The sequence below is a fragment of the Anabrus simplex genome, chromosome 1, assembly GCF_040414725.1.
Source record: "Anabrus simplex isolate iqAnaSimp1 chromosome 1, ASM4041472v1, whole genome shotgun sequence".
Classification (NCBI taxonomy): Eukaryota; Metazoa; Arthropoda; class Insecta; order Orthoptera; family Tettigoniidae; genus Anabrus; species Anabrus simplex.
The window spans coordinates 878649690-878665121 of record NC_090265.1 but is presented as its reverse complement, the minus strand read 5'-3'; the positions used below and the strand labels follow the sequence as shown (position 1 = coordinate 878665121).

At 36.7% G+C, this 15432-nt stretch overlaps 1 protein-coding gene across 2 annotated transcripts in view; it reads left to right on the top strand.

Moving 5' to 3' along the window:
* The window catches only part of LOC136857675 (golgin subfamily A member 4), a 443088-nt gene that overhangs the window by 81078 nt on the left and 346578 nt on the right, over positions 1–15432 (top strand). For both annotated transcript variants that reach the window (XM_067136518.2, XM_067136517.2), the window contains exon 12: positions 6498–6610. In XM_067136518.2, coding sequence (XP_066992619.2) covers positions 6498–6610 — 113 coding nt within the window. The remainder of the gene's footprint in view (positions 1–6497; positions 6611–15432) is intronic.

Here is a 15432-nt window from a genome sequence, read left to right as displayed (position 1 = left end):
CCAAGTGTGAGTGTGTGTTTTGTTATTTTTTAATTCTGTAATGAGGTGTAAAGGGTATTATGCCTCATGAATTTTCGACAGCACACCGTCTCTTTACGTACGTGTCGTGTTAATTCACTCAGATCATGAATTTCAAAGACTGTTTTGAGAAGGATTCCCGAGTGTGGACGTTCCAAATCATAACACGGTACATAATAATAATGCCTTTCAGGAAACTGGAAAGTATCCAGCCTAAGAAACTTAGGAGTGTTGTTTGACAGTAAATCATTATTTGTCCCCCGTATACAAAATATAACCTTACGAGCAGTGTCACTTCTCGGTTTGTTGTATAGATTTTCTGACATCGCCGATATTCATGCCCTCAGAGCCTACTATGTATCTTGCATCCTACCGATTATTGAATTCACACCTCCCATTGGCCTACCTCTTCACCCACTAATCTGAATCACTTTGACCGCGTGCAGTCATTCTTCTGTACTATTGTTAGAGCCAGAGTATCTGATTGCCGAAACTGGAGCAGTAATCAGATGCTGGAAAGGTTAAGCCTTCGCTCGTTATCTAGTCACAGGAAAGTAGCTGACCTTAGATTCTTATATAATGCTGTTAATGGTTTATTTCATTCTCCTGAATTTGCATCCTACTTTTCCCTACATGTTCCAACTCTCAAAACCAGGATTAATCCACCCCTTCATATTCCGTATTCTTGCCTCTCTCTCATTCAAAGAATTTTATTTATCTGCATACCAACCCTCCTCAACTCCTTATCTTCTGACAGGAACTTGGACGTTTTTAGTTTTTAATTTTTTCCTCTATTTTTATCATTAGATAATTATTTCCTCATTGTTCTTCCACTTATATTTTTATGTTTGCTATGTGCTACTCCATTGTAAATTTTTTTTTCATTGCAGAACTCTGTAATTCGGCTTCTCGCTGTTTTGGTTTCCCAAATAAATAAATAAAAGCAGCATAGGGTTTACGCTGATATTAAATGACAATGGTTATTGTATGGAAAACTCGTCGTAAAAAAACATATTCTCCTTCTTGCACAAGTGGAAATTTCATATTGGACTTAAAGCCGTATAAAAAAACCTGTGGCATATGCCCTTCAACCAGGTGACGCTGCACACAGGCGCACATTTTGTGAATAGAGTTTGGAAAATGTATACGATGGACAAGTAGATCCACATTTAATATTCTTCTTGGATGAGGCCATGTTCCACCTTCATGTTTATGTGTGTACACAAAACAACTGTTACTGGATTTTTAAAATTTTTTACAAGTTTCTTTATGTTGCACTGACTCGTATAGGTCTAATGGCAATGATGGGATAGGAAAGAACTAGGAGTGGGAAGGAAGTGTCCTGTGGCCTTAATTAAAGTTGTAAAGTTGTGGTGTGAAAATAGGAAACTACGGACAACCATCTTCAAGGCTGCTGGCGGTGGGGTTCAAATCCACTATCTCCCGAATGCAAGCTCACAGCTGTGCGCCCCTAACTGCACAGCTGCCTTGCTCAGTGTTACTGGAGTGCTGTTAAACCAGACTTCATTCATGAAGTGCCCATCCATGATGCAAAAACCAGTGTATGGTGTGCCATCAGCGGTGAAAGAGCCATAGGACCCTTCCTTTTTTTTTTTTTTTTTTTTTTTTTTTTTAAAGAATACTGTTGATTCTGTTACTTATGTGAATATCATACTAACCTTTTTTTGTTTTGTTTTTGAGAATTTTTTTTTTTTTGCTATTAGCTTTACGTCGCATTGACACAGATAGGTCTTATGGCGACGATGGGACAGGAAAGGGGTAGGACTGGGAAGGAAGCGGCCGTGGCCTTAATTAAGGTACAGCCCCAGCATTTGCCTGGTGTGAAAATGGGAAACCACGGAAAACCATCTTCAGGGCTGCCGACAGTGGGGTTCGAACCATCTATCTCCCGAATACTGGATACTGGCCGCACTTAAGCGACTGCAGCTATCGAGCTCGGTTTTGGAGAATTTACTGAAAGAGAGCATGATTTTACAGTTTTTTTGATAGGACCCTGCCATTGCTACACTGACAATAATTCTGGGAGATCATCATCATCATCATCATCTGCATCTGCAGTTTCCAGCTGTTGGCCAGGTCTGCTTGGAATATAAGCCTCTTCATCTCCTCTTGTCTTCCCACCACTTCTCCCTAGTCACTCTTGTCCAGTCCTCTCCTCTTCTCTGTACACACTCTTCCACTCCTTTTATCCACCTGTCTCTTGGTCTTCCTCTTGGCTGTTTACCTGTTATCTCCATTTCGTGCATCCTCCTCAGTATCCTTTCCTCTGTCATTCTCTTCATGTGTCCATACATATAAGTCTAGATGTCTCTATCCTATTCTGTAGTGGCTCTTGTACTATATCTCTAACCTTCTCATTTCTCATCTTATCCCATCTTGTCACTCCTATCCTGCTTCTCAGAAATTTCATTTCACTTGCCTGTATTCTATTCACAGCTCTCTGCCTCATTACCCAAGTCTCAGCTGCATATGTCAGAATAGGTATATAGTACACACTGTATATCACCCTTTTGAATTCTAGGAGATAAATTCACAAATTATTTTCACAGAGCAGAGTAATTATTAGGGATTTGTGGGCCTGTTGGTTCCCCGATTTATCTTTCTGTGATTGTTATTTCGAGGATAAATTAAAAAATGTCATGTACAAGACAAATCCGTGTACTATACAAATACTGAAACATAAAATTAGTCCAGAAATTGCCAGGATTCCTCAATGTGAACTACAGCATGTGATGAATCATTTCCTAATGAGATCTCAAAAATGTTTGGAGAATGAAGGCAGGCAGTTTCAACACATTTTAAAATATTTTTAATATTATTTTCTAAGTAATGAACTTAAAATTATAAGAGTTTACTGTTGTATCGTTTAGCTTCCTGCTACTGACCTCGACCTGCACTCGGCAAATGAGCACATGTTTTCCGATAATATAAAACACTGCGTGCTGGAGTAAGTAATGGATATCTGACCACCCTGTATATAATGATGAAATTGTTTACTTCTTCTTCTTCTTCTTCTTCATCTTCTTCTTCTTCTTCTTCTTCTTCTTCTCCTCCTCCTTCTCCTTCTCCTTCTTCTTCTTCTTCTACTGCTGCTGCTGCTGCTGCTGCTGGTGCTGGTGCCATCTCCTCATAAAAGGTCGACTACCATCATGGACTCCTTTTTATTTCAGTATCAGTTGCCATATCTTGGATGTCTATATCAGAGGTTCCGCGCCCACGATAATCTTCTCTACATAATGTCCACATTTCCCTACTATCTGCCTTCTATGACCAGTTATATCTTCCAAGTGGACTAAAAGACAAAGTATGCTTACACTCGTGCATTTAATTATTAATAATTGAAGTATAGACATTTATTGCTCCCTACTACTGTTATCCACAGTCTTTCACTCGTATCATACCAAAAATGTCTGACTGCATAATTGTGTGGTCAGCATCTTGGTCTTGGTGTCCTGGGTTTGATTTCTGGCTGTGTTGTGGGAGTTTAATTGTAAATGGTTAATTCCTTGGATCAGGGACTGGATCCTTGTGCTGTCCCCAATATTCCTTCACACAACCTCTGTTTTCCTCCACATTAACATGCAGTTTCCCATACACAACAGATGCTACCCACCTACATAAGAGGGTCTGCCTGACAAGGGTTGCACCATGCTAGCTATAACCACTCATTATTGTTGTTATTATTATCATTATTAATTAAATTTGTGATAGACAGGCTTTGATTTTCTTACAGGATATAGGTTGTACTATTTACTATAGCTTGTTAGGACGGAATGGCGGTCTGAGTGGATACCTAGACTTTTATAGCAGCAAGAAGGCTAGGGGCAGGCACTAGTATCGACTTGCCTCCTTTTCAGGTTAGTGTTGCCAGGACTTGCACTGTGTGACCCAGTGCAGACATTCTTCTTTCTGGTGGCGAATAATGTTCATCAAACTCTGTTAATCTGTAGCTCTTACTCTTTTCTGTTGAAACAGTTGTTATGTATCATCTCAGTAGAAATACACGTGGTACTGATATGTGGTAACCAGAACCATGTGCTCTCTTTCCCCATTCATGAAATGAAATTTAAGGAGATTATGATCCTGGTCTTCTCACCATTAAAGTCCAGTTAATACCCAATCCATGTCTGTTTGTCTTGATAAGGACTACTGCATAGTATGTAATAGACAAGAAAAATGTTCCACCGATCAATACATTTATTGTGAATGAATTATTACAATAATATATTACAATAATTCATTCACAATAAATGTATTGATCGGTGGAACATTTTTCTTGTCTATTACATTGAATCCAATCAATACGGAATATGAAACTTATAAATAATAATACTGCATAGTAGGCGAAACTACAACATATTAATGGTATCATAGCCTAATATCCCAAAGGAGATTGAAGTTTGTTAGTTGACATCTGCTGTGAAAGCTTTGCGCTAGTACAAAATTGTAATTGTTCAAATCTTTAGCTGGATGGATTAAGATGGATAGAGATCATTAACTGAATAAAATCACAATTGATACATGGAATATCAGATTCATCTTACATTGATTGGTGTTTCATCCTACTTCTGTCTATATCTCAAGCCAGAATGTTTCATTATCTAAAACCGTGATCATTTTACTCTTTCAACTTCGTCATAGAAAGTCATGTTTCAGTGATCCATACTCCATGTAGAACAGTAGGTTCTATAAAAACAGGGAGAATTTAACATGTTTCCTTGTGTTCTTAAGAATTATGTGCTTCTCATCAATTTATATCTTTAAATTTCATTGTATTAATCCCAAGCAAAGTGGTACATACACTATCTGAACAAGAGTGTCTGTTCACCCCTCTGTACACATGAAGTGGAACCTGGATTTCATTACAACCACCACCACTGCTGCTATAAAAAGCAGCTCAGGGCTCAATGTTGTTCAGTGCTATGAGATATCTGCAGAATGGGTGGAACAAATGAACTTAATGACTTTGAATGTAGTATACGCTGGTTACTGGTTGCTAAATCAGTAAGCAGTCAGAGTCATTCCTGCCCTTTTCAAATTGCCCAGGTTGATTGTCTGGGACGTGATTGTGAAGTAGTAATAAAAGTACACTACACAACAAAACTACAGCTGATGTGTGTCTTCTCGTAATACTCCAGAACATATTAAAGGTGGAGAGATATAAGCATTTTGATCAGCTGTGTGTTGGATGATCACTGTGAGTTTCAGCTGATAATGTTCCCTGCTATGAAGCGGAGTCTGTTTGTGGGTGTTTTGTAGGCAATAAGGTTCTGGAAATGTACTGGCCAACTCAGAGCTGTGACTTCAATCTTATCAAACACCTCTGAGATGAACTAGAATTGTGACTTTCTCCCAGACCCCAACAACCCTCATCACTAACTACACTTGCTACAGAACTGCAGGAAGAATGGTCTGCCATTCTCCCGGAGACATTCCAACACCTGATAGGCAGTCTGTCCTTCAAAGTAGTCCCGTTGGTCAAAAAAAATTCCACCATCAAAATGTTGGCAGGTAGGGTAGGGTAGGAAAAGTGGTGGTATACAATTTCTAATCACTAGATTGTGTGCAAAAAGCCTGGATTCAATTCCAAACCTCTCCTCAGTATTTAAATGGAGTTAGGGCAAATGACGCTGTTGATGGTGGTTATTCTGACGGCTGGGGACATAAAGTTTTGAGCTGACCGCTTCGTGTTATACGACAGGAGTAAGCTACATGCCGACACCAGGTTTCACCATTTCCCTACCTCATCATTATTATTATTATTATTATTATTATTATTATTATTATTATTATTATTATTATTATTGTTATTATTATCATCATTGTCATTCCACATTCAGATGCGCAAGCTGCCCATCAGCATCAACTAAAAAGACCTGCACCAGGCATGTCCTCAGCTCGGACACTCCCGGCACTGAAAGCCATACGATAATAAGCAAGCAAGCAAGTCCTTTAGAGTCCGACGTGTAATAAAGGTGGGAGGTGCAGAGCCCACCCTCCTATTAATGTCCACTACTGGCCAGTATATCTGAGGAACTCTTTGAGGACAGTTTCAAGTAGGTATCCAGATATGTCTGTTCAGATAGTGTTGGCAAGTCCCTGACAAGCATCCCAAACCGAAGTTACCTGCAATAAAGTGGCTAGTTCTCTCTTTCTCCTTTCCCAGCTTCTTCAGTCACTGACCTCATACTGAGTGTTGTCCAACTAGGGGATTTTGTGAGATTTACTGTTTCACTGTGAATAACTATTGATATTAATGCCATAGTTATGAATAAATATGCAGTTGCGTGAAGTATATTATTTAGCTTGTTTGCTATTTTCATGTTTAAAGTAAAATATTTCTTTACTAAGATATTTTTATATCTTTACTGACCAAAAGAAACGTGTGCATGGTATTTAAAATTGTAATTACTCAGTCAGTATACAATTTTATTATAATATAAACTTTCCTTGTTCAGATTGTGCTTCTAAATTCCAAGTTCTGTTGGAAGAACTCAGAGCCATTCATGAGTCTGAAATTCAAGAAATGGAACAAATCATCCAGGAATTGCAGAGTAATCAGGACCTGAAGGTATTATTCATGGTGTTGTTATGCTTCTAGAAGTATTTTCTCACTCTGCATGATGATGAACATGCTATGTTGGAATATTTGTGTTTTCATGAGTACTAATCATAACCCTGCATGTGTATGCTCAGTTATATACCACACACTAATATAAATATTAAAATGGCTTTTGTACTTTTGTTAATGTTTGTGTAATTGATAATGTGCTTTATTCAAGTACTTCCGTACAAGTCATTGTTCTTGACCTGTAGGATAAGTGAAAAAATTGAAAATTTTTGTACTTCTGATCAAAGGGCGCCAGCCCTGTGGTGTAGGGGTAGGGTGTGCCTGCCTCTTACCTGGAGGCCCCAGGTTCGATTCCTGGCCAAGTCAGGGATTTTTACCTGGCTCTGAGGGGTGGTTCGAGGTCTACTCAACCTATGTGATTACAGTTAAAGAGCTATCTGACGGTGAGATGGTGACCCTGGTCTAAAAAACCAAGAATAATGGCCGAGAGGATTCATCATGCTGACCACACGACACCTCATAATCTGCAGGCCTTCGGGCTGAGCAGCGGTCGCTTGGTAGGCCATGGCCCTTTGGGGCTGTTGCTCCATGGGGGGGGGGGGTCTGATCAAAGGAAGCATATTTATGTAAAGTGTAATCTGTAACAGTTATGACAGACTGCACAATTTCTTTTTAAATGTTATGTTGTTAACTTATCTCCTTATATCTTCCTGTCCATATTTCTGATCTGATCTTACATTAGCGGCAGATTCCTTTCTGTTATACAGTTGTTACTGTGCGCTATATGTGCAAAGCTATTTGCATATCAAGGCAACAGTCAAATTCCAGCTCAATTGATTGGCATTTAAGAATACTTAAATGTAAGAGACCCACATATATGATTGTGCAGCATATTAAAAAATCCTTTTCACAATAAGATTACAGCATGCCTTGCATCCTGAAACTTATAATAGTTAAAAGGTCATTGAACACAAATCATTACTGTCACATTACAACTTGCAAATGAAGCATCCAAACCAAGTAAGAGATGATGACGTGTGTATATATGTGTCAAAATATTTTACCTTTATTTCTGTTTTTATTGAAGAAGGATAATACTAAAACTGTGACATCATTCAATCGCCATTGATCTGCAGTTAGGGTTGTTGCCCACTTGGCAGATTTCCTCGTTTCTTTACCTGCTCTTTTCTTAAATTATATCAAAGAAGTAGAAAATTTATGAAACATTCCCTTGGTAAATTATTCTAATCTCTAATTCCTCTCCTTCAAATGAGTATATTCCCCAATTTGTTCTCTTGAATTCCGACTTTATCATCATATGATGATCTTTCCTTCTTTTAAAAACTGCAATGAAGCTTATTTGTCTTCTAATGTCATTCCAAGCCCTCTCTCCACTGGCAGCTCGGAGCATTCCGCTTAGTCAAGCTGTTCGTCTCCTTACTCCCAAGTCTTCCCAGCCTAGAGTTTGCAAACTTTTTGTAACACTACTTGTTTGTCAGAAATCACCCGGAACAAATCACGCTGATTTTCTTTGGATCTCTTTCAGATCTCAAATCAAGTAATCCTGGTGAGGGTCCCTTATTCTAATTGTGGTCTTACAGTGACTTGTACACCCTCTCCTTTACATCCTTACTACAACCCCTAAATAATCTCATTACCATATGAAGAGATCTGTAACCTTTATTTACGTTGACCATTCACTTCTACAACAGTAAGTCATTTTAATGCAAGTAACATTTGTTAAGAGCCTTGGATAGGTCAACAGAAAAATAGACCATCTGACCACATGAATCATAAGTTTCTGCTTTAACTTGCTGGAATCCTACAAGTTGAGTCTTATAGGAATAACCTTTCCTAAACCAGAACTGTCTTTCATCAAACCAGTTATTAATCTCACAAACGTGTCTGATATGAGAAAGAATGCTTTCCCAGAGCTTACATGCAACACAGGTCAAGCTGACTGGCTTGTAGTTATCCACTTTCTGTTTATCTCCTTCCTTTGTAAATGGGGACCACTACGAAAATTCTGTTAATTTGGTGCAGCTTCTTCATGAACACCAATCAGATATGTATTTCAGGTATGGTACTACATTCCAACCTGTAGCCTTATCAATTCCAGCCACTTTTCTAGTTTTCAACTTTTGTATCTTTTTGTAAATATATCTTTTATCATAGATAATTATCAGTACTTTGCTTGTGTTAGACACTTTATCCATCTGCCTTGACATACTGCTGACTAAATACTTCTGCCTTCTGTAAATCCTCACATCCCCTTGGTCATTTATAATTCCTGAAATGTCCTTCGCAGAACCTGTTTCTGCCTTAAAGCACCTATACATCCCCTTCCATTTTTTTTTTACTAAATCTCATATAAGTGTCAGTTTTGCTTGCCATCATGTTGCCCTTAGGTGACTTTTTTGCTAAATTTAATTTCTTGGTAAATTACTTCAATTTCTCCTTTCTTCCACTACCTTTCTGAACTCTTTTGTATCGGGCGAGTTGGCCGTGCAGTTAGGGGCTTTCAGCTGTGAGCTTGCATCTGGGAGATAGTGGTTTTGAACCCCACTGTTGGCAGCCCAGAAGATGGTTTTCAGTGGTTTTCCATTTTCACACCAGGTGCTGGGACTGTACTGTACCTTAATTAAGACCACGGTTGCTTCCTTCCCACTCCTAGCCCTTTCCTATCCCACCATCATCATAAGACTTACCTGTATTGGTGCAATGTACGGTAAATCAAATTATTAAAAAAGATGTATTAATTCAGCTATCCTTCCCAGATTAACTTATTTGCCACTTGTTGGTTATGCTTTCTGTCATTCACATCACCATCACAGTTGACCTTTGATAAATATAGATCACCCACTATGATCGCTTTCCTTTCACTGTCGTTTTTCCCGCATAGTTGATTATCTTATCAAGTAATTCTACATCAGCATTTATCTCCCTTTCTAGGCCTGTACACCTCAAAAACATCAAGTTGCCCATTATCTTTAGAGATGAGCTTAATGAAACAAATGAGTGAAAATATCTGTTACAAATACATAAAACAAATTGTTAAAAATAAGTTCACTCTGGAGACTTCGTTTAATCATCATCATCATCATCATTTTCATCCTTTCCCCTTTTCCAGATGCAGCAAGCTTTTGATGAATAAATATTCCTCTTTCAAATTCTCTTGAGTTCCCTGATCTTTCCTTCTGCAAGTACTTATTAAGGAACAAGAAACGAAACTTCCTTTTCTTTTATATCTGTTAATGTGATCATAGTGACCTAAAGGCTTCAATATACTGTAATTGTTGATCAGGTAGCCTTGGAGCCTATTTATATGCTTAATTTTGATCGTTTTTCCTCCAGTCTTACATACGGTAGTTTGAAGTGTAACTCAACGTCAAAATGGAAGACAATAGACAATGACTTTTTGTCGAAATAAGGGTTGTCTTTTCAAGTTTAGTATTGATAAACTTTCTTGGTTATTGTAATATATTGAATGATAATTGTTGAATTTGAAGGTAAGTGAACAAATGGTGTAATACCTTGTGTTTCTTGCATATAAATTATGCAATCAAAATGAAATTAATAATGTTGGATTTATCTGTGTAGAAATGTGTGCGTTTTTTTTTTTTTTTTATATATATTGTTTTTTAGAACATTTGAGAAGATTAATGGGGTATTTTGCTTTCTATCATATGCATGTGGAAAGATGTTTGAAATTTGGAGTTCATATCTATATGTATGACTTTAAAGTCAAACATTTGTGATGCTTTATACAGGCAGTACTGGTATTCATGTGGTGCAAATAGACTACTAATTAAATCTTGACAAGCTCATACAGAGTAGTAAAACTTAATCCCACATGCTAGCCTCTCACCAATCTTATAAATGTGTAGCAAACTTATTTTTAAAAGCTCCGTGGTGAAGTATTATGTAGACTGAAATATGCATATATAAAATGTTTAGTAAATTTCATAATTGTTTCATATTGGTTTAAAATTCTGTATTCTGAAGTAAGTGTCCTAAGTCACATGTTAATACCTAACTTTATAGGAGAGTTGCTGGAATGACAACACACCTTGAATGGAATATGGACATATGGCAGTATTATCCTTCATTTCATGTTCTGTACTTTTTGGGACAAAATGCAATATACCTCTAAATATTGTATAAAAATCTTGTTATAACAAGATAATAAATCCAGATTTTATGAAAATAGAGTTAGGATACTTTGCTTCCGTTGTACTGAATTACTTTGTTTTATTTTGACTGGAATTACTCTTTCTATTTTCACTTTGTGATAATACGCCATACTTAGCACCACTGTGTTCTATCAAAGAACATCACTCACCTATTGGTAGTGTATTAACACTTCTCTTTGTGGTCTGCATACAAAATTGATACTTTCCTAATTTGAATATTGCTACTGAATCTAAATGGCACTTTGAAGTCCTTATGCACTAGTAGAGTTATGAGGCATATAACTGAAACTTGTGAAGTATGCAAACAAAAGTACAGATAGCCACATCATCACTGCCCCAAATAAAATTTGTGTTTGAATGTTGGACAACAAAGCAGATTAACTGATGTCGTACCGATGTCTTCAGATTGTTCTGTTGGAAGGAAATACTGAGAATCCCATGTGTTGCCAAAAGAAGTAACTAAATAAATCAACTGAAGGTGAAAGTATGACAGATCCTCGCTAAAGTAACATATTGCCAGATTCCTAGGTCACACTATCAGAAGAGAGTGGCCTAGAGTAAGTGATCATACAGGACACAACTGAGTACTTTGGAGGCTGTGAGAGCGGCCTAGCACTATATGTAGACATAATTTACACAGAAAGGGAATGCTCCTCTATCACATTTCTTGGGAACAACTGAAAGTAGAGATTTCTGGCACAAAATAACAGGTGTAGTGACTGGTTTTTGATCCTGAAGAAAAATGGTCAGAGGATGGCCACTTTAATCACAAACTACCTCTGAGTCAGGGTCATTCTGATAATTCCAAGTTTATCACTTGAGAGCATTATCTATTACCATTCTACTCTTGTGCTTGTTTATTGTGGTTCAAAGTTTCCTCATATGAAATAATTTGATTGAAATTTATCATCCTTAGTTGCTCGTCATTCTTGTGGAAGTCACACAAGTGATGTTTTTGCCTGAACTACTGCTTCTGGACTTTCTGTATGCTCCTTGACTTTCATAACTATTCTTTGTTGTTTAAACTTGGGAACCAGGTATATTGTTGCATCTAAAGGAGGAGAGGAAGTTCTCTGTAATCTTTCCTGACATTCTCATTTGTTCAGACTATTCCACAAACACTTTCTGCCAGGTACACAAAGACATTTTTCTGTTGGTACCGTGAGACCCATGTGTTACCTACTATTGTAGTTAATTTAAATATGATCTTTCTAGTGGCACCATCGGGAAATTCATTTTCTTTTTTGTTTCTTGAAATCCAAAATATCAAATAGTCTCCTTTGTTTGTAAATATTGTTGCAAAATTTACAAAATTTGATTCTATATATTGTGATTAATACTGTTATAGGTAAACAACTGATATTACTCAGATGGCTTCTTTTCTTACATTTATTTTGAACTTTAATAATGTGCTTCCTGGTCTCGTAGCTGGTATTTCACATTTTAAAATTTTATTCTGTTTTTGTAATACTGGTATATAATTATTGTGCATCATCTTTGACAGTTACGTACATACAGAAAAATGCTTCAAAAATCAAACTATCATTTATAATATTTCATTTCTTGAAAGACACCAGACAAAAAATAACTTCACACCACATGAATGGAAATTACTCTTAAGAACTGATTTTTTTCCCTTTCTTTTTAACAATTTGCTTTACATCACACCGACACACGTCTTATGGCAACAATGGGATAGGAAAGGGCTAGCAGTAGGAAGGAGGCGACCGTGTCTGGTGTGAAAATGGGAAACCACGGAAAACCATCTTCAGGGCTGCCAGCAGAGGGGTTCGAACCCACTATCTTCCAAATGCAAGCTGAAGGCTATGTGACACAAACTGCACAGCCACTTGTTCAGTGAACTAATTAATCTTAGGCATGGGTTTTACTTTTGGTGTTCCCTTTCTTAATTTGGTATGGTTGGTGCTTGATTTATTACTAATATTTATAGATAGTTTATGAATAATAGCATGTTGTACATAGTGGATCCTTAATTTTGGAAACATTTAATGTGTTTTTCATAAGTAGTGTTATAGGGTTTGTTTACCGTATTTTCAGTATGTGTAGAAATATGTTTCTTGTTTTCTTAATATGTTAGCTATTATTTTACTAACATTTAGAGATGGTTTACGAATAATGGCATGTTGTACATAGTGGATCATGAATTTTGGAAATAGTTAGTGTTTTTTTTTTACCAGTAGTGTTATAGTGTTTGTTTTCAGTAAGTGTAGAAATACATTTTTTATTTTCTTAATATGCCAAGTATTATATTTCTAACAAACTCATTTTATACTATCAACATTTTCTTGAAGAGTTTTTCAATTTTCAGACAAATTGTATAATCTAAGAAAAGATCTATGTATACATGGATTCAAACTGTTAGCTCTGAAATTTCAAAATAGTATATATATATGTTCGAACAATGCAAAAGCTGGAAAACCAGTAATGAAACTGGAGATAGCAGTTGGCAGAGGTAGGGTTTATATGTGAAAGGCAATTTGATGGTACTGAATATAAACATCCTGTCAGGTTTTTTTTTTACTTTCTTGCATTAAGACATGTACATATTCTCAATTTTTTGCTAAATCTGTTGTACAAACACCCTTTGTCAATTTCATTCCCAATACTTCCTCATAAAATATTTTGTTTCTAATTTCTTCGTTAGATAATTTTGAATCAGTTTCTCCTTTCTCCTGTAAAGTTGCCGATTGTGACATAGAATGTTTACATTCTACAACTTTGATATGACCTTTATCAGAATTCATGAGTCATCATAATGCTGTAATCAGTTTAATAAATATGGCCAGAAGTGTTTTTCTGTGACTAGGTATGTTTGCTGTTCAGTAGCTATCGGTTAGGAAATCATCCAAGGTTAGGAGATGGAATCCTGACATAATTAGTCGACAGTGAGTTTACTGGTATTTTCAGGGCAAAATTCTGGCTCTTATGTATCTCACTTTGGGCGGTGAAAAACTTATCATTTCTGAAATGAACAAGTAATTTCAAGTTATTTTATTTTCGTACTTTGCTTGCAGTACTCTGATTCCCATGAAAATAATTATAAGTCAGAAACATAAGTACATTATTTTCCCAAGTAAGTATGCTTCTTTACCCTTACAGGACAAACTGATAGTATATTGCCAATACTTGCCCTTTCAAAATAGACGAGCGGGCGATATATTGCCAATGTCCATCCGCACTAGCTGAAATGATCAGATGGCAATATTTTATTGATGGAATAAATCTTTAAAAATTTAAATAATTATTTTTATTATAAATTTCTGTTTCATGTGAAAGAAAATAGTTTTCACAACATTTAAAAAAAGAATTTTATATAAATCGTAATTACAACCTTTGCTGTGGAGTTATGAAAGGAGTACTGCAAAACATACCTTGGTCCTTCTCAACACACCACCTTGTAAATAGCTGGTCTTTTTAGGTGCACTCTTTTTAAACAACCTCGGCCCTAAGAAGATTATTGTAGTCATTTAAGACCTTATAGTGCATTCTTAGATTTGATTCTTGTATCATTCCTCTATTATGAGAATTTGTAGGCTCTGTTTAGCAGGTATGATAATTCTTTGTTATGAAAAACAAAAACTGATTCAACAGTAAGTGCGAAGTACAGGCCGTCATTGTATCTTTGTTTGGTTGTACAGGCCAATGTCACATAAAGTAGCAAATACAGGGTCTCTCTTATAAACCCAAATTGTCCAGTGGCGTTTCTACTCTTGAGAGCTAAGCAGCTGTATGCGAGGTGCACGCATAGTTCTTGCTCTAGCAAGGAGCCTGCACATGCTCGACCTAACATCAGTAGCCGGTCTGAATCTGAGCTGTTAACGTGGGTGAGACAGTTATCATTGCAACACCATATTTTTTACATAAAAGTTATTTTAAGTACGAATCGGTTCAAAGGGTATGCGATGCATTTGTTCAGTATTTTCATGAGTACAGATTAATGTAATTGTAAATCAATCTGAAATTCCTGGCACAGTGCTCAATAAAAAACATGCACACATACGAACAGTTTTAACCTGTGTAGGAGCTCACTCCCTCCACTCCTTCTTCTAACCATACAAATACAGTTGAGCCAGCCACTTACACGACTAGTGGAAATGAGACCTCCAAACCAACAAGGTCAGGCCGTTCGAGAGGGCAATTATTTAATAAGTAAGTCTCATGTTTCATTTCACTTTTGTTTCTTGCCTCTTAGCTCAAGCTTTTTACATACAGTCATTCACCTTCTTTCCATTACAGATCACATCTGGACTTTATATGATATTGATGGTTTCCACTATTTGAGTCACACAACGCTGTACCTGGCCTTTGTTTCTCTTATCCTATGTTCACTAGCTTCTGTTGCCCTCCAGACTATATGAACATGTGACATATTGAAGGTGGTCTGTTCCATCTTTTTAATTTGTGATTTTGTCCTTGTTTTAGAATGACATAAAAAACTTTTATACATAGAGGTTTCCAACCTTACCGCAACCTTGTTTGTTTTAGATTTATCATCATGTCTCACTTGGATTTTATATACTCTTTCTCATTGGTTTTAATGATACTCTTTCAACATCAATTCATGTAGCTTTTACCATATTTTTGTAACTGAAGATGGCTAAAAATGAG